General features: G+C 39.1%; 1 protein-coding gene across 3 annotated transcripts; it reads right to left on the bottom strand.

Annotated features, from left to right (window-relative positions):
- Window positions 1–670: 670 nt before the first annotated feature.
- Window positions 671–17,843, bottom strand: UTP18 (UTP18 small subunit processome component). Of its 3 annotated transcripts, none has more exons than XM_089537723.1 (14): window positions 17,348–17,843; window positions 15,291–15,424; window positions 14,882–14,977; window positions 13,613–13,692; window positions 13,134–13,225; window positions 11,988–12,113; window positions 11,644–11,818; window positions 9,535–9,635; window positions 9,041–9,131; window positions 6,053–6,176; window positions 4,452–4,626; window positions 2,795–2,937; window positions 2,134–2,178; window positions 671–776 (listed from the first exon to the last, which is right to left on the bottom strand). In XM_089537723.1, exons 1-13 carry the CDS (start codon window positions 17,657–17,659, stop codon window positions 2,154–2,156), a joined length of 1,674 nt encoding a protein of 557 aa, XP_089393849.1. In that variant the 5' UTR covers window positions 17,660–17,843; the 3' UTR covers window positions 671–776; window positions 2,134–2,153. The 3 variants fall into 3 exon arrangements, with proteins under 3 accessions (XP_089393849.1, XP_089393858.1, XP_089393839.1); XM_089537732.1 differs by lacking the exon at window positions 671–776 and adding an exon at window positions 823–1,367 and having other exon boundaries at window positions 17,378–17,843; XM_089537713.1 differs by lacking the exon at window positions 671–776 and adding an exon at window positions 824–1,367.
- Between the last annotated feature and the right edge of the window lie 346 nt (window positions 17,844–18,189).

Raw genomic sequence — 18,189 nt, 5'->3', positions numbered from 1 at the left:
GCCAAGTTTGAAAACTCTAGCTAGTACAAAACATGGAAGCCAGATTGATTGCAGCCTCTTCTAGAACTGATCATATAACACCAGTCCTGAAGTCCCTTCATTGGCTGCCAATTAGTTTCCGGGCACAGTACAAGGTGTTGGTTATTACATTTAAAGCCCTACATGACTTGGGTCTAGACTACTTATGGGAACGCCTTCTCTCGTACTGTCCATCCCGCACATTATGATCTTCTGGGAAGAATGTACTTCAACCTAAAAAATCCAGGCTGACCAGTTACCAAGAGGGCCTATTCCATCGCTGCTCCAAATTTCCACTCTAACATCCTTTAAAAAGGCTGTCAAGACCGATTTCTTAGGCAGGCTTTCCCAACCTAATCTCCCCCCTCCGACTACGACCATTGGTTGTGTCTCTTTCCATCAAATTCTTCCCCAGATTTTAGCTGATTTTATAGTGATAATGTTTTTATAGTGTAATCTATTTTATATTGTTTTGGTTTTAGGACTGGGGATTGGGAAGGGATTAATTTTTATATTGTTTGATTTGTGATTTATTCTTTTACTACTGTAACTTGCCCTGATTCTCTGTGAATGGGCGGGCTATAAATAAATAATGTAAAGTATTTCTATAAATGGAATGTATTGGAAATAATATTGGAGACCAGTCTGTGCAAGTTATTAAAAAACTATGTATTGATATTCATGTACATAGATAGAAAAAATCTTAAAACAATGAACAAAACATGAATCCACATTTTTAGAACCAGAGATTACGTCATCTGCAGAGAGAAAAGTACGAATAGCAAATCAATACATTTTGCTTTTTTGAAAGACTGCATCCTACAAAAAAGTGTTTGTCTCTTAGCTTTATGATCAACAATGTTAAAACACCAAGGGATTTAAGAATATTGAATGTTGTCTGTAACAATATTTATTAGCTTTATACTGCACCCTGTCTATAAAAGGTATGTAGAGCCACTCAGATCAGAATAAATTACACAGCCTCCTTGCATAGGAAATCCTATTTATGTATATTTACAAGTTTTGCTGAGTTTAGTATGGCTCTACATAAGTAAGTGTGCACAAGATTGATCTTAGATATTTTTGTGTAACCAGTGGTCTTTTTATTTAAAATGTAAGCTTAAGTGATTTTACATTTGAGCTAGGCCCAAGGTTTTCATCAATGTAAAGGAGGGGGGAAATAGTTTACAACAATCACCCCTGCTCTCTGTAGTCCAACAAGACACTTCCAAGGCTATTCTAGAAGTTATCAGCCCTCCAGAGGGCACCATGACACCCACTTCACCACCATTACGTTGATGAAATCTCTGGTGGATCAAAGCGTCTTCAAACCAGCAGCAGGACGCCAACTGGATAAAAACATTGGGTTTCAGTTCTTAGTTAATAGTAACATTTGAAATTAATAGTAGGATCAAATTCACTACTAGAAGATACAACTCAACATGTCTGTGAACAACAAAATTCAAAAACCAAACCTTTTTGCATTTCAACTGACAGCTTTGTGCTTCTGTCAACTATAGCAATATTAAACTGTACAGCTTCCTAACCAAGACCAGAGCTTGCAAATAATGAGTTACAAGTAACAGTTATGTGTAATGAGTGGTTTTTTTATAAATGTGATGGAAAAGTGACATTTAAAAAGCAAGTCCACAAGGAGGAACAATGCCAAATTGGGGACAGCAAAGGCAATTATTTCTATGGTACTAATACTTTTCATATCATCTTAAGGGCATTTCAAGGCATCTTCTTCAATTTTTATGTTACTCCTTAATAGTCTGTAATTTTTTTAACAAGAAGTAATGAGTAGTGAAAAAAGTTATTTTAAAAAAACTAATGCGGAATAACAATGAAGTACCCTAAAAATTATTCAGGTACAAATACATATATGCAATTAACAGGGCAGATTATTTTAATATAATTTTCCAAGCTCTGATAAACATAAGGAGACTTACTACTCATTGGACTTGCTAAATTCACCAATCATCAAAATTTTACCACTGTTGTGCATAGTGATCTCCAGTAAACTGACAGAAAACATCCTTTCTGACAAAAAGAACATTTAAAGTATAGTACCATCGGTTCTCCAGATATACATCTACTTTAGTGGATAATTACCTCATTCTAAAGTAGTGAATTCAGAAACTGGAATAGTGCTTCAATCTGCAAAGTTAAAATATGAACAAGTTATTCAAGAGTCTAGGTAATATTCCTACCCTTCTATGCTACAATGCAGATTGCTCTGTCTTTTAAAGATAGATCACAATAATTCTAAACTGTTTTATTACAAAAACCTGAACATTTTACTCTGGAAATATATATTCTCTCTATAAGGGTTAAAGAAGAAAATAAGAACAAGCAGGTTTTCAGGTAGTATGCAAAAATGTAAGCACTTTAAGGGAACTCACCCCCTGAGGTAAATCAATCCCAGTTTGAAGGCTGCAATCCTAAAAGCACTTAAGAATACTGATTTCATACGGTGTAGGCAAGCCTAGTTCTTTCTGGGGTCAGCTGATAAGTACCATTCATTTAAGTATTATATATACATGGGTACTCCCATTAAAATTTAAATGGATGATCCCATTAAAATCATACAACACCTAAAGAGTTTCATGAGGTCTGAAATGTGCCCAAAATTTGAAAATACATTTAATTCTCCATTCTGCTAACACATGGTAAAATTTGTTCCATTATCTGATATTTTAGTATGATTAACTAACAACGGCAGAACCAATGGTATGCCAGTATCATCATAATTCCATCAGTGTAATTTACATACCTATACAACAAAGCTTTGCCTTTGCTATTGGCTATGGAAAAATATCCACTTCGTGGTGAGAAATCCATGGAGTTAGCCAAATATATCTGTTTGCTTCTGAATACCGGAAAATTTGAGAATATGGTAAGTGAAGGAATGTGGACCTGTTAATAAGGGGACAAAACAGTCAAATAACGGGGAGGGTAATGATAACACACTTAGATGTCATACGTGTTTTTAAAAACCCAGTCTACCAGTCTAATTCCCTAGCTGGATCACAAACCCTACATCTATAGAGGTATATTTGGGAACTGACTCCTGAGTTTCAAAAGTAGACACCTATTACATAAGCGCTATAAAAATACAAATTAGGAAAAAGATATGCCCTACAAAATGTTTACAATAGTCTACTAGGATTTGGGGGTGAAATCCTCTTTATTAAGTCACTTAGATGGAATAAATATGCCTTAGAATTTACTGATGAGCATTTTGATCCTTCTGTGCTTCTGATATTAAAGGTCATTTCCCAAGAATTATTTCAACTGAAAGACATCTCCTGTATCGAACAATCAAGCAGCTAACACATAAGTGAAAAAATTATGTCTGCTGCTCACATTAGACCCACCACACCATAATTATTTAAGTAGCTAGGATGCCATGGAATTATCAGATATGTTAAGCATACAGTTAGTTGCCCCTCCATTTTCACAGACTTGAGAGTCCACATCCCTCATGGCAGCAAACGGAGGGGGACAAAATGGGGTGTGCTCCCATGGGCGTGCACTTCCATTCAAGCCAACCGGGGGGGGGGGGGGTCTGGAACGGATCCCCCGCAAAAATGGAGGGGTGACTATATATCTAATTTGTTCACTTCAGAAAAAAAGGACCAGAAATATGTTGACACATGTTTAACCTCCATACAGGAAAGCAGTTGATGTAATCTGGAGGAAAAATCTCAGGTATATACTTAGTTTTAAGAATCACAGTTTGTCTAAAATAGGGGCAAGGCAGCTGAACAAAGGTAGATCCTTTGTAAATGAGGGATTATCCATGCCAAGATACTGCAAAAAGATCTTGAGGTGGGATGACTAGCAATGGAAGACTAAGGCCCGATACAGACTGCCAGGATGTGACATCCTGGCGGCGATAGTAGGGCTCTGAACCTCGCACCAACCGCACGGTCCCGAGCCCTACTACGTGCCAGCAGTGCCACTATTCAGCGGCACCACCCACACGTGGGACGTAGGGATGACGTGTGGGCATCCACAGCCTGAATTCTGTTCCTAGTACCAACTAGACCACACCCACTGAATCAAGTGTTGAAAGGTTAATGCAACACTTATATAAAAGCCACTTAGTATTTTTACTCTACTTGGGGACAGCAAATGAATTTAGGCAAATCTTGTTACAATGTAGTTATATTTGTTACAGCAAGTACAGTTTGATTGAGGAAGAAAATAATATCCTTTTGGCGTTTTAGTGTTGGAAATAAAAGTTTAAGGTCTTTAGTTTTCTCTTGTAGTAATAATCCAATACATTAACCTTTGAAATTATTACTTTAAAAAAAGATGATGTATTCAACTGTATTTTTTTGGCCAACTGGATTCTAATTTTGATTAATAGCAGCAAGTGAACCATAAAGCACACAATGAAAAGCCCTTTTGTAAAACATTCTTACCAGTTTTACAGCTTCATCAACTTTATTTGAAGCCATTGCCAGAATTTCAGTGGTGGGATTGAAGACTAATGAAGTAGCAGGTGTAATCAAATTCATTATAGCTTTAAGAGGTTTAGGACTGGTTTGTCTGAGACAATCATCATGGGAATACACATTCACAACTCCAGAACTGGAACTAGAAGGAATAGTTAAAAGCCATAAAAAGTTGTAAGGATAATGAAAAACAGGCCAATATTAATACATATCAAAATCAAATATACCATCAGCTGTATATAAGGTTGCTTTCTATCATGAAATCTTTGTATATAATTATAGGAAAATCATATTAATGTAATGAACATTGTGATACGCTAAATTATGAACAAAAAGCTTTAAAATAATGTCTTTTACAAAACAGTCTACAGATTCCCCCACAGAAAATCGTTTTGTACAACTGCCAAAGAATATATGATGAATTAAAATTTTACATCTCAAAAAAATAAGCTACTTGAGAAATATGCTTAGATTTGGCACACTCTGAATATACATTTATTCAGAAGTTTCAGTAGGTTCAGTGTAGCTTAATTCCTTGTTAAATGTTATAGGTATGCTACTTATTTTATGAAAAGGTTCCTGCTTTACACTATTCCTAGATTCTGTAATAATCATCGGCCCCCATGCTGTAACATATTTAAGTATCCCTTAATTTCCAAAAGAAGTAATGAGTTCATCATCCACCGGCAGGATAAAGTGTCAATATGTATGAAAGCTCAAACTCTTTAAAGGACCTGTTACAATTAGAACATATGAACTAAAAGAATGACTATCTTACTCTGTGAGGAGGGAATATTACATTTATTTCACATATTTCAACTGTGACTTCTTCTTTGTAGACATCTTTTAGGATTGATACTTGGTTCATATTAAGCTTTTATGCTACAGGTAGATATACAAGATATTTTTTCTAGGTTTTGTTCCATCTACTGTATTTATGTACATTATAAATAGCATCGGAGCAGTAACTACTTGCGTTACTGTTGAGTTTTTCCACTTTTCCTGTAATGCAGTGCTGAGGAACTTTGGCAGGTCTGCAGGCCAAATCTGCCTCAGGAGCTAGCAAAAGAATGCAATCCCTCCAAAAATGCAGATTTCTCATGTTTTCAAAATTGCAAGTGATCAGCTCACATCAGATTTTGAAATTCCCCATAGCACACACACCCCATCCCCACCACTGAAGCAAGGCTCTATAAATCGATTTAGGGTACATCTAAACTGTAGAAATAATGCAGTTCCACACCATGTTAAGTGCTGTAACTCCATCACATGGAATCCTGGAATTTGTAGTTCTACAAAGTCTTTATTTAGTCTTTTCTGCCAAAGAGTGCTGGTGCCTCACCAAACTTAAAATCTCAGGATTCAATAGGATGGAGCCATGGCAGTTAAAGTGGTATCAAACTGTTTTATTTCTGTAGATGCATCCTAGAGAATGGTTGCTACTGGAAGCTGCTAGGATATTAGATGACACTTCAATTTGTTTCTAGATAATCTGGAGAGTAGCTAAACATAATTAAGTCAGTAGTCTTAATCATACTGACTTGGAAGTAACTTTTGCTTTCACTTACCCACATGCCACATACTGGCTGTTTTTGGAGACAGCAATAGACATACCACGCAAACAACCTTCATCAGTAAACCTGTTCAGGCACCGCCTGCTTTTCACATCCCATATAAAGACTTCACCCTCAGCTGATAAAAAAGACACATAAGGAAGAAAACAGATAAAGTAATATACTGTATATACTCATGTATAAGCATAGAGAAGTTTTAGTAAAAAAAAAATCGACCCAAAAAAACAAAGTCAATTTATCCATAGGTCAATGTAGGTACAGTGGTACCCCGGGTTACGAAAGTAATTCGTTCCGCCGCCGCTTTCGTAACCCGGAAACTTTCGCTAGCCGAAATGCCCATAGGCGCTAATAGCGAAAGCCGCTTTTTGGTGCGAAATAGCGCCGAAAAGCACCAAAAGGTTTTTCGTAACCCGAAAAAACTTTCGTAACGCGGAACAGTTTTTTTAAATATTTTTTTTTCGTAACCCGGAAATTTCGTAAGGCGGCGCATTCGTATCCCGGGGTACCACTGTACTGTACTTTAACTCTTATTTTGAAGAAGGAATCATTCTCTGGTGAAAGGCAAGAGTGTAATCTGTCCCGTCCCCCCACCCCATTCTCTCACTCATCCAGCCTGGAGTTTTCTAAGTTCTTTGTCATTGTTCTCCTTTCCTTCATCCTTTAGATCCTTTGTTATGTGCTCCTAGATTTTACCCTCAACTTATCTGTGGGTCACATAAAAATCCATAATTATGGCTCCAAAACCTGCCCTCAACATAGCAATAGCAAGTACATTTCTATACTGTTTCTCAGTGCACTCAAGCACTCCCTAAGTAGTTTACAATGGCCCATTACAAACGGGCGTAAAGTACGTCCTGGGGACATACTAGGGTTAGGCAAAGGGCATGCCTTACGCATGCACCAAACCCTAGACAGCTGCGCCAGCGACACAAAGGAAAAAGGGGCCAAGCGGCCCCTTTCTCCCTGCTGCCATCGGGTGTCCTTGGGGCATGAAGCCCCAAGGACACCCCTTTCCAGGGCGCAGGGAAGCAGCCTTTTGCCGCTTCCCCGCAGCCTGGAAAGTGGGGGATTGGGGCCTCGGAGGCTGCCATTCTGGCAGCTGAGGCCCCAATCCAGCAGGGAAAGGAGCGCCTACAGGCCGCCCCAAACGGGCAGTCTGTAACGTGCCAATGTATAAGCTAATTGCCCCCAACAAGCTTGGTACTAATTTTAGTGACCTTGGAAGGATGCAAGCCTGAGCTGAGCCCGAGCTCCTGGCTGGTACTGAACTCACAACCTTACGGTTTGTGAATGAGTTGCTGCAGTACAGGCATTTAATCACTGCGCCACCAGGACATGAGGTCAACTTATAGTCAAGTATATATGATATGAATATATTACTAATGCATCAGAATGTTGGTTCTACTGTATTAACCTCAGGTTTTACATCCTAACTATTCTTTTGTTCAGAAATTTCTTCTTCCCATTTAATCTCAAAGGAGCTGATGGATTCTTTTTTGTTCTTTTGCTGCAAATCTTATTAAAAGGCACTGACATGTAAACCTGAAGATGCAAAAGCTCAAATGTACGGTTAGTTCTCTATAGCACAGTCACCTTGAATCCAGTTTTGGGAGAAAGGCAGGATATAAATCCCATAAATAAATAAATAAATAAATAAATAAAGCTGTTTGGGTTGTAAATTTTGCAATATTATTTTACATTTTAATACATGCTGCTATCCTTTGCTTTGAAGCAACATGCTATAAGTAACAACATCTGTAACACATTACTTTTTGAGGTAACACAGGCATAAAGGCATGCTTTTCCATAACTTAGACATTGTGATTTATCAATCTTTTAGTGTAACTCCTATGTTTACCAATGGCTTTTCTTCATTTCTTTTTACGGTAAAATCTTTTGGAGGGCAATTTATAGAGGATTTTCTTTTCAAATTTTAGCCCTTTTTTAACCTTTAAGATGGTTTCAAAAATGAATAAAAATGGGGAAAAGTAACAAGTAATTAGATTACTATGGTACTGCAACTACCATATATAAACTATAAGTCGACCTTGTATATCAGTCGAGGGTAGTTTTTGGGCCAAAATCATAAATTTGGATATGACCTCTGGATAAATCGAGGGTAAAAAAAAGGGGCATTTAACAAAAGATATAAAGCAGGGGTAGGCAATCTTTTTGAGCCGGGGGCCGGGTTGCTGTCCCTCAGACAACTGGGGGGCCAAAGCCAAAAAATAAATAATTAAATATTTTTTTTAAAAAAAAATTAAATATATAAATAAACCAGGACAAATGTAGGACAAAATTTTCAAATGGAAGACACTTTTTTTAAAAAAATGGAGGACACGTGAAAAAATTTGCTGATTTTTTAAAAAATGTTAAAATAAATGCATGTTTCTGAGGCTTCTATAGACAACTGCCCCCCCAAAGGCCCCGGCGGCAATTGGCGGCAGGACCAGGCTAGGGCCGGTCCCAAGGCCTCGCCGGGCCGCATCCGGCCCGCGGGCCGCAGGTTGCCTACCCCTGATATAAAGGATGAAACAGATGTAAAGACAAACAATGTCAAAGAACTTCAGAAGTTATAACTGTTTGTGGTCACACTAAAGGCTGGATGGATGAGAGAGTAGAGGCGGTGCTTTCCAGGACAGATTATATTTTTGCCTTTCACCAGAGGATGATTCCTTTTCTGGTAAGAGTTAAAGTACAGAACTTACATTGACCCATGGATAAGTCGACTCATGTTTTGGGGTCAATTTTTTGACTAAAATTTCTTGACATATATGAATACATACAATAACAGCATCAAGTTGTCCTTTTGGAGATATACAAAAAGTCACACAATATTTTTAAAAAACAACCTTCCAAACTTTGCTACTACATGCTTTTTAAAGTTAAAAAAATATAAACAATATAAGAGCATCAGTACAGATAAATTAGGTCATTCTCTAACTGAACAATGAACATTTACAAATTGTCTGAAAGCCTTACCAGAATGGGTGTAGATTTTAGTCCCATCAGGAGAGTAGGTTGATGCAATTGCCTTCCCATTAATTTTCATGCTTCCAACAAATTCCTTTGTCTAAGACAGACAGATAATGTTTAGCAAATGATTACTTTTAAGATCAAATTATAATGCCTGATTTCAATGAAACAAAAAGGCCCTTTTAGTCTCAGGCTGGGGATGGAACTGTCAGGATGTGCAAAACATTTTTTAAAATCTGTTTTGAAAACATACTTCTTTAATAGCACATAAAACACATCACTGTGCCCTCTAGTATGCTTCTGGTTTTTTTTTTTTACCTTTACTGTCTCCAACATACTGACATTTTTAAAAATAAATCATCTGAATAAACTAAGATTTGTACAACACAAAACTCAACTAGATGAAACCAAGAGTTTAACAAAGAGAAGAAATCCAACAAATTATTGATTCATTCTGAATTAGGAATACTTTTTTCTGGACATTTAAGCAGGAATTTTACCTTCATTGTTATCAAATGCAAATAGCCTGATGTCCCACTAACAAGTAAGAATTTCCCATCTGGAGATATTTCAAATTTTCTGACAATCTTCTCCTCTAAACCTTAATTTGAAAGCAAAGAAACAATTATAGTTCTATGACATATAAAATTTAATTTCCCAAACCTACATGTAAACTAACAAAATGGCTATGCTTTCACAGGAATAAGTCCCCTTGAGTCAATGAGACTTAGGGGCTCTACAGACTGGTCCTTTGTACTGGCCTGCAGTCTGGATGCTCCAAGCCCACACTGTGGCGCCCGGGTGCCATCCTGGCACATGCTAGTTTACACAGCGTGCGCCATGATGACACTTGTCATACGCAGCACCCAAACGGTGCTGTGCACAAGGGGCATCATCATGGCGTGCGAGCATGCCTATGGTGCCCCTTCCGGGACAGAAAAATAATCCATCCAGAAGTGGGTTCTTTTTGGTCCCTCCGGAGGCCATGGCATGTCGTTGCTGTGGCCTCCTTCTGAGGCAAAAACAGGTAGCGTTTAGCCACTGGTCTGCACAGCCCCTGACTCCTAGTTAAGAATAGGTCTAAAATGGAACACAATGCATCTACTGAAAAGTAACTCCTATTGGTTTTAATGGGTCTTTTTCTTAGATGACCATAATGAGGACTGCAAACCTAAGGCACAAAAAGTCATTTTTTCTACATGCTAAACAAATTACTCTGGATTTCATCTTGGAAATTATAGACTAACCTGGCCAATCCTTTCTGTTACTAATAAGAGTGGTTTTAAAAACTGGCATGAAATTATACATGAATTTTCCTGAGGAACTTTCCCAGTTGAAAGACACAATGGTTCAATCTTTGACTGAATAATATCTTAAAGAGTTATATACACAATAAAGCGTTTACATCACACTCATAGTCATGTTCTGAGAACATTTTAAATTTACCATATATTCTCTACCAAAGTCAACCTCATGTATAAGCTGAGGACAGGTTTTGGGGCCAAAACTATGGGTTTTGATATGACCCGTGGATACGTCAAGGGTAAAACACAGGGGCATGCAACAAAAGATGAAAAGGATGAAGCAAAGGAAAACAATACTAAACAACATACAAAATTCTGGCAGGCATAAATGTTTGTGCTCACCCTAAAGACTGGATGGGTAAGAGAGCAGAGGCAGCCAGTGCTTATTTTTAGGTGCTCTCAGGATTGACTAAATGCTCACCTTTTGTCACTCTACTCACAGAAAGGAGATCTCTCCTTTATTTTTTAAAGTAAGAGTTAAAGTACACTTCTTACACTGACCCATGGATAAGTCAACTCAGGTTTTCTTGGGGTCATTTTTGACTAGAATTTCTAGATTTATATATAAATAAAATAAAACTTTTATTTATATCCTGCTCTTCGTTAGCAAAACAATCAGAGAGGCTCACAGTAAAACATCCACATACAATAAAATACATAAAATTACAACATCAGCCCCTTAAAAAGAATTAAATATATTACAATTAAAAGAGTTTTAAAATCCATTTATAATAAACAAGACGTAGGTAGGGTGGTAGTAAATACATGGTGTGAGGGGGTAATCATTCTGAGGCCGGAGAATTTATTCGGGGAATGTGTGTGTGTGTGTGTGTGTGTGTGTGTGTATGAGTATATACAGTAATGTAATGATCATTTATTTCTCACAGGTCTATCTCAAAACACTCTTATCTAGGTTACTGAGCAGCCAATCACCTGCTTAACGTTAGCATTTATCTTCCAGTCCCTGTGCCTTAACAAGCCAATGTAGTTCTAAGCAGCAGACAAGGGAGTATATTCCTTTTATACACATATCCTCCTGCCTGTCCTCCACATCGCTCAAGTTATGTACTACAGGAGGACTTCTTTCACTGCTCCCCCAAACAGTCTGTCTACAGTAAACAATGAACCAGTTACAGTTAAGTTGACGTGCAGTTAAAAGGATACAAAATATTTACCAAGCCTCTTCTATCTAGTTCAGAAAAACCAAATTATATTATTGAGTCTTACAAACAGATTGATAATCAGTATTCTTAGGTGCTTAAAAAGCAACTGGGATAAAAATGTGAAAAGCAATTAAAAACTTACCTCTGATATGGTTTATAGGAATAATCTTTCCCCCCATCATGTCATATATATAGAACAGTTTATTGTAGGTACTAGTGGCTATAACCTGCTCTCCATCTGCACTGAAACATGCCTTGTAGATTGGAAAGCTTTCCAAATGTATGCTCTGTATTTTTGGATTAGTGATCGCATCCACCTAAAATGAGAAAAATGCAGAAATTTTTGACCTCACTGTGTACATAATTTTTTAAAATAAATGCAACTATAACACAGTTGATTTAGAATTTATGTACCTGATTAAAAAAAACTAACTGTTCCAAAGTACATACACACACAGCCACTCCCCCAAGCCAGGTGTTCCTCACCTGGAACAAAGATAAAGACCGATCAAACCCAGCAGTCATAACAACTTGAGCAGAAGGATGGAACTGCACAGTTGAAAGTCTGACATCTGACTGGCGTTCATTATTAGCATGCAAACAGTTTTTCATCTGAAAAAGAAGAAGAACATACATAGTTATTGTAGAACTGCATAACTTTGAAGAAACAGGATGACAGAAATGTAAAATCTAAGAATAAAGTCTGCATTACTGGAGTATATTCCTTCGAACTTGTTCATAATTCAGATAAACAGTGAAATAGCATTCAAAATCAAAAGTGAACAATATTTGAAACAGTTTCTATATTTTCTAGTTTTTACAACATACTAATATACAGGTTAAACATTCAAGAATCTAAAACTGATATTATCCAAGCACAGAGTGGAAAATTTATTTAAACATATATAGCCTGTTCTTCCAGATGGCTCACAGTCTAGAAAACAGGACACAGAACAAAAAGTATTTGAGAGGAAAACAGGAAAACAATACCTCAGATTCAAGCTGAAATTTCCCAAGGATGTCAATGTTTGACATAACAGCACAAGACAAAACATGTAAGTGTAGGCCAGCTGCTAAATGACAATTTTCAGACACTGCTATAGTTCCACGGAACGTATGACATCGTTACACTGATAATGATTTTGCCAGTTACATATTTAATGTATGAAAATATTCCAACTGTTTTACCTGGCATCTTTCCTTATAAAAGTAGTATTTCCACTAAATGTGGTGAAGTCAGATTTTCCAATGCCTATGAATGACCTTTATTATTTAATCTACACTCTTACCCCGGGATACGAATGCGCCGGGATACGAAATTTCCGGGTTACGAAAAAAATAAAAAATAAAAAATATTTCCGGGTTACGAAGGTTATTCTGGGTTACGAATAACCTTTTGGTGCTTTTCGGCGCTATTTCGCACCAAATCGCGGCTTTTCTCCATTAGCGCCTATGGCTTTCTCGGCTTACGAAGCCTTCCGGGTTACGAAAATGGCGGCGGAACGGATTAATTTCGTAACCCGAGGGCCGAGTGTATTTCTATACCATTTACCATATCAAGAATATTTCAAATTGGTGAGTTTGCCCAAAGATGGTAACTAGAGCATAATATATACAAGTACTTTTTTTTACCTGTAAAATGCCTTTTGGTAAAGAGTCCGACGTTGCCAGAAAATTGCCTGTCTTGCATAACAAATCATCATCACCTTCATCCTCACTGTCATCTTAAACAGAATAAATTATTTTAAATATTTTTTTCAAAATTTTACCTGAGCTTAGAAATACTGACATGCAGCCATATTAATGAGGAGTAAGTTAAAACTGAAAATTTCTGAACTGTATTGAGTTGACAATTAGCTTGTGCTACATATTCCCTGCTCTTACAGCAGGGAACTTTGTGGCCCATCAGATGTTGTTTTGTAACGCTCAGAATTCCTTACACCGTTGGCTATGCTAATTATGACTGCTGGGAGTTGCAGTACAACCACATCTAGTGGGCCACACAATTACCACCCTTGTCCTAAGATGTTTCAAGATTCACAGAAATGTCTGTAAATAAGCACAATTAGCTTTGCTGCTATAGTTTGCATTACAGAAAGGCCCACACTTACCTTCATGTTTTGCTTTTCTTAACTTCTTTTTCATGCCCCTCTGTGCCCAAGAAGGAGTTGTTCCCATAGCACTTTGAAATCTAAGGAAGAAGAATTTTACTTTGCCAAGAATTATTAACATAATATAGTGTTGTATAGGCAAGTAATCCCAAAGCCATCAGAAATATTATAAATAGCATACGGCACCCAAATTTGAGGAAGAATGAAGAGCAGGACAGTTGAAAAAGTGTGAGGAAAATGTGTAGGACATGAGAAAGGGAGGAAGCTGGGCTTGCTCATTCTGTTTTCCATCACTGTTCCTCATCCCTGATTTCTTGTAGTAACATATACAACCATCTTGTCATGCAAGAACAGAAAAAAGTCACATACACTGCACTCACACTGCAGAAATTATGCAGTTTGACACCACTTGGCTCAATGCTATGCAATTCTGAGAAATGTAGTTTCGCGATACATTTAGCCTTCTCTGTCAGAGCTCCGATGTCAAAATAAACTACAGTGCCCAAAAATCCACATCGCTGAGACATGGCAGTTAGTGATGTCAAACTGCATTATTGCTGCCATGTAGAAGCAACCCTAGATTAAGGATTCTGGAATGAAAAGACTTTTCATTTTGAATAATATGTGGAAATGATCTGAAGTACACATACACACCTACCCGCATTTCCTTTTTGTTGGGCTTAATTCAAATTGTTCATATTGCAGAAACTAGTTTCTTCCTTTTCATAAATTGGTTTTCTCTGTATTAAGAAGGAGACCCTTTGTAGCAGCATATTGCAATACATGCCACTGTGCAGGCAGATGCAGATGAAAGGCCCTCCCTCCATCTTAACTGCCATATCCCTGGTTTCAGAAGGAGAGAAGAGGCAGGCACAGCTTCACTATGCTTAGCCCCAGAGGCAGATGAAAGGCCATCCTTCCATTCCAACTGCCACTGCCATGGCCTTGAAGGGAGAGAAGAACCAACAGTATCTGCTTGACTTGGATCTGTTCCCCACTGATATTCCCTTCTTCTTTTGTGTCATGTCTTTCTAGAATATAAGCCTGAAGGCAGGTAACTGTCAAATTAACAACCTGTAAACCACTCTGAGGGCCTTTGTGCCTAAAGACTGGGGTATAAATACTCTAGAGTAGAACTACAAACTGATTTTGCATACAAAGTTTTTGCACAAAACCAGATACTTAATGTTAGAACTGAAACAAATAGTTTTTAAAAATAGTATGTCTGAGATTACAATTTCTTTTTCTCAAGTTACTATTAAAACTTACTGTTCTTCAAGTCGTCTTTGAAGTTTTTCTTTTATAAGTTTCCTTTCTGCATCACTTTTCATCATGTTTTTTCGGTATCGATGGGTCATATCAATTCTGGAACAAAACCGTATGCTTAGTGTTGAATGACAATAAAGGAAACACATGTTCTAATCACCACTTAGCCATAAAGTTCACTGGACCAGTCAACTAGTCCAAGCCATACAACTACAAAAATTTTGTTTTTAGAACATTTTTAAAACCAGCAGTTCATTTCTGGGGTCTTATTGCCTACCCCTTCTTTAGTGTCTCATTCCAAACATATAAACTGAGACACAAGTCTGATATAATTAAATATTACTTGCTTCCAAATGCAGCCTTGTTTTAGCACATTCAATTGACAAGTGAATTTACTATGAAGATTGCTTACATTTCCTCAGTTTCATCATCTTCATCTATCCACGCTGGCTTTTTTGATGGAATAGAGTTGTCCTCCGATTCATTTTCCACTTCTGAATCCTCTGATTCACCTTCCAGAAAGTTTCCACTGAGTACATCAGTAACCTTAATAGAAAAACATTATGTCATTTTTTTAAAAAAAGAAAAGGGCTACAGATCAGGACTGAGAAGGTTTAACTTCTTCTGAGGAGGGAGGGAGAAACCTGTGGCCCTCTATAAGCTGTGGGACTGCTATAGCCATTATTTGCTATGCTGACTAGGTATGACATTCAAAAACATATGGAAAACCACAAATTGCCCATCCTTGTTCTATAATCCGTTTTGTTTATTTCTAGACTCTAAAAGCCAAATAACTAAAAGTGCAGCCTCTGCAATATTGGTGCCTGAATCCTAGGACTCACCCCCCAACCCAGCCAACATGGGACACAGCTGTTCCTCTGACTTGCAAGTGACTTCCATGATACAACATAAATAGAACACACAAAACTGAAGGTTTCTAATTGCTACAGTATTGAGAAGTGTAGCAATGTCCAATTGGTCATGAATTGTTTCATCTCCTGTTATTAAAATATTAAGTACCTCTGAGAGGGAGATCTACTCCTTAAGTCAGTTTTCCAATCCCACATATACACAGTGTGAGCTAGCCCTCAAATTTCATACCTGTACTATAAATGAAGTCCTGAATATAAGTTGAACAATTAGGGTGACAATATGCAGCCTTGCCTAACCTCTTCACCAATTATGAACCATTCTGTTTCTTCATATTATGTTCTAACGGTAGCCTCTTCTCCTAAGTACAACTTTCTCATGAGGACTATCAAATGTAGTGGCACTCCCATGTCTTTAAGAACAAGTGATAGCTGTTCACAATTTATGCTGTCAAAGGCTTTGCTATAGTCTACGAAACCCATGGTGATTTTCTTCAAAAATTCCTTTGGAAGCTTCATTAGGAATTGCATATTTACAATGTGGTCCCTTTTGCCTCTCCCTTCCTTAACCCTGCTTGTTACTATTGCAGGACCCCTCAGTTCCCAGCCTAGGCTACTGAATCATGTTCTCACTGTTTCTTTTGATCAAATGAACCAAAGCTTCTGGTCTCCTTAATACAAGCGTTGCTTTTGCTGATGCTGCACAACACCCCATAAAACCCCCACATGCTGAATTCCTGCTTTCCAGGCAGCTTCAGAACAGGCTGAGGATACTGTGCTGTTTTAACTGTATTGTTTTTAGGTGCCTTCATTTATTTATTTTTAAAAGATGCATCTTTTTGTTTTATTGAGTGATGCATTTTAATACTGTAACAGCTTAATTCTGTTTTAATGCTCAGTTGTGTATGTTTTTAATTGTACTCTTTCACACTGTAAGCTGGCTTGAGTCCCAGAGCTTTTTTGTGGGGAATAATATATAATATAATTGTAAAGGAACAGAGACTCTTGCTGGGGAGGTAAGCGGGTGACCAGACGTCTTCCTTTTCCAACCTTTTGTCGAAGGCAGTGGTTCTCAACCTTTGGCTTTCCTAATGTCTTGGACTTCAACTCCCAGAAGTCCCACCCAGTTTACCCAAACGATCAGGGATTCTGGGAGCTGAAGTCTTAAATGCCTGGGGGAACCAAGGTTGAGAACCACGGAGGAATTCCAAACTGTCCTGCGTTTTGAGCATGACTGAGAGGGACGGACTTATCTTTCTATGAGTGTCTTTAGCTTTTTGAACATCCCACATTTTGCGCTGTGCCTTGTCCTCCTTTGCTGTGGGGAAATCTGGTCGCCCCCGTCCAAAACACCATCTGAGACTGTTTTAACTGCCCTAGGGAATCCTGGGAACTGTAGTTTATTGTGGCAGCACCAGAGCCCTCTCTCTGGCAGAGAAGCATCTATGTCTCACGGAACTACAGTTCTCAGGATTCCTTAGAATGGAGCCAGGGCAGTTAAAGCGGCCTCGAACTGGGTTATTTCTGCAGGGTGTGTTCTGCAGACTGCGTTGTGCGCCTGCGGGGTTCTGCGAAAAGAAGAGGAGGAGGCGAGGGCTACCTGGGGGCGAGGGCCCCGCAACCTTCGCACCAAGGCGGCTCCTTCGCCGGCGTCCCCGAAGACCAGCTCCTCCAGGCCCCGCTCCGCCGCCGGCTTCCCCGCCAGAAGGGTCAAGTGCTGCGCCCGGAGGCCTTCCTCGGCAGCCGCTGCCTCTCCTTCGCAGCCGTCTTCGGGCCCCATGCCCCCTCCGCGCCCCTTCTTTCCCTTCCGAGGCCGCTTTCGCCTTAGCGCCGCGTCTGAACCAAGCCCGGCCTTCGCCTCCATGCTGCTTCTTCCACCTGGAACGCGACCCGGAAGGGAAATGGAGAGCATTTCCTTTTCTCCGACGCGACCCGGAAGCTTTCCTTGCGCTGGTTACCATAGAGAAGCGCAGCCTGCAGAAATAACTGTATCGCCCGCCAAAGAGGTAAGGGAGTTTGAGGAGTCTCCCACATCGCCGGCTCCGGCCCCTTTCCCACGCCCCCTGCGTCACGGCGCCCAATGGCGTCCGGAAACATCTATTCTGCGTCACCTCTATGTCCGCCCTCCCTTCCCCTCAGGAAAGGTCCCCACGTGACCCTCCCCAAGCTCCGCCTCCTTCCCACATGACCCCGATTTCCCCCTCAATGTATATATACATATATGTAACATCCCCCAGACTGGAAACGAAATGGACTGTTCCATTGTTCGCTGGGTCAGAGGGGGGGAGGGTTTAAAAAACAACGCCTCAGTCTTTAACCCTTTCATTTCCCCTCCTCGACAATAAACGGTTTTAACCGCCAACCGAGGAAGACGGCGGCGGAAGGTTCCATCAGAGTTCTAACCAATTCCCACTTTGCCTGGTGCCTCGCCCCCTCCGCTCT

This window comes from Sceloporus occidentalis, unplaced genomic scaffold (genome assembly GCF_023333645.1).
Source record: "Sceloporus occidentalis isolate IW3139 unplaced genomic scaffold, rSceOcc1.0.p SCAF_1, whole genome shotgun sequence".
Lineage (NCBI taxonomy): Eukaryota > Metazoa > Chordata > Lepidosauria > Squamata > Phrynosomatidae > Sceloporus > Sceloporus occidentalis.
This window is presented reverse-complemented; position numbering and strand designations above follow the sequence as displayed.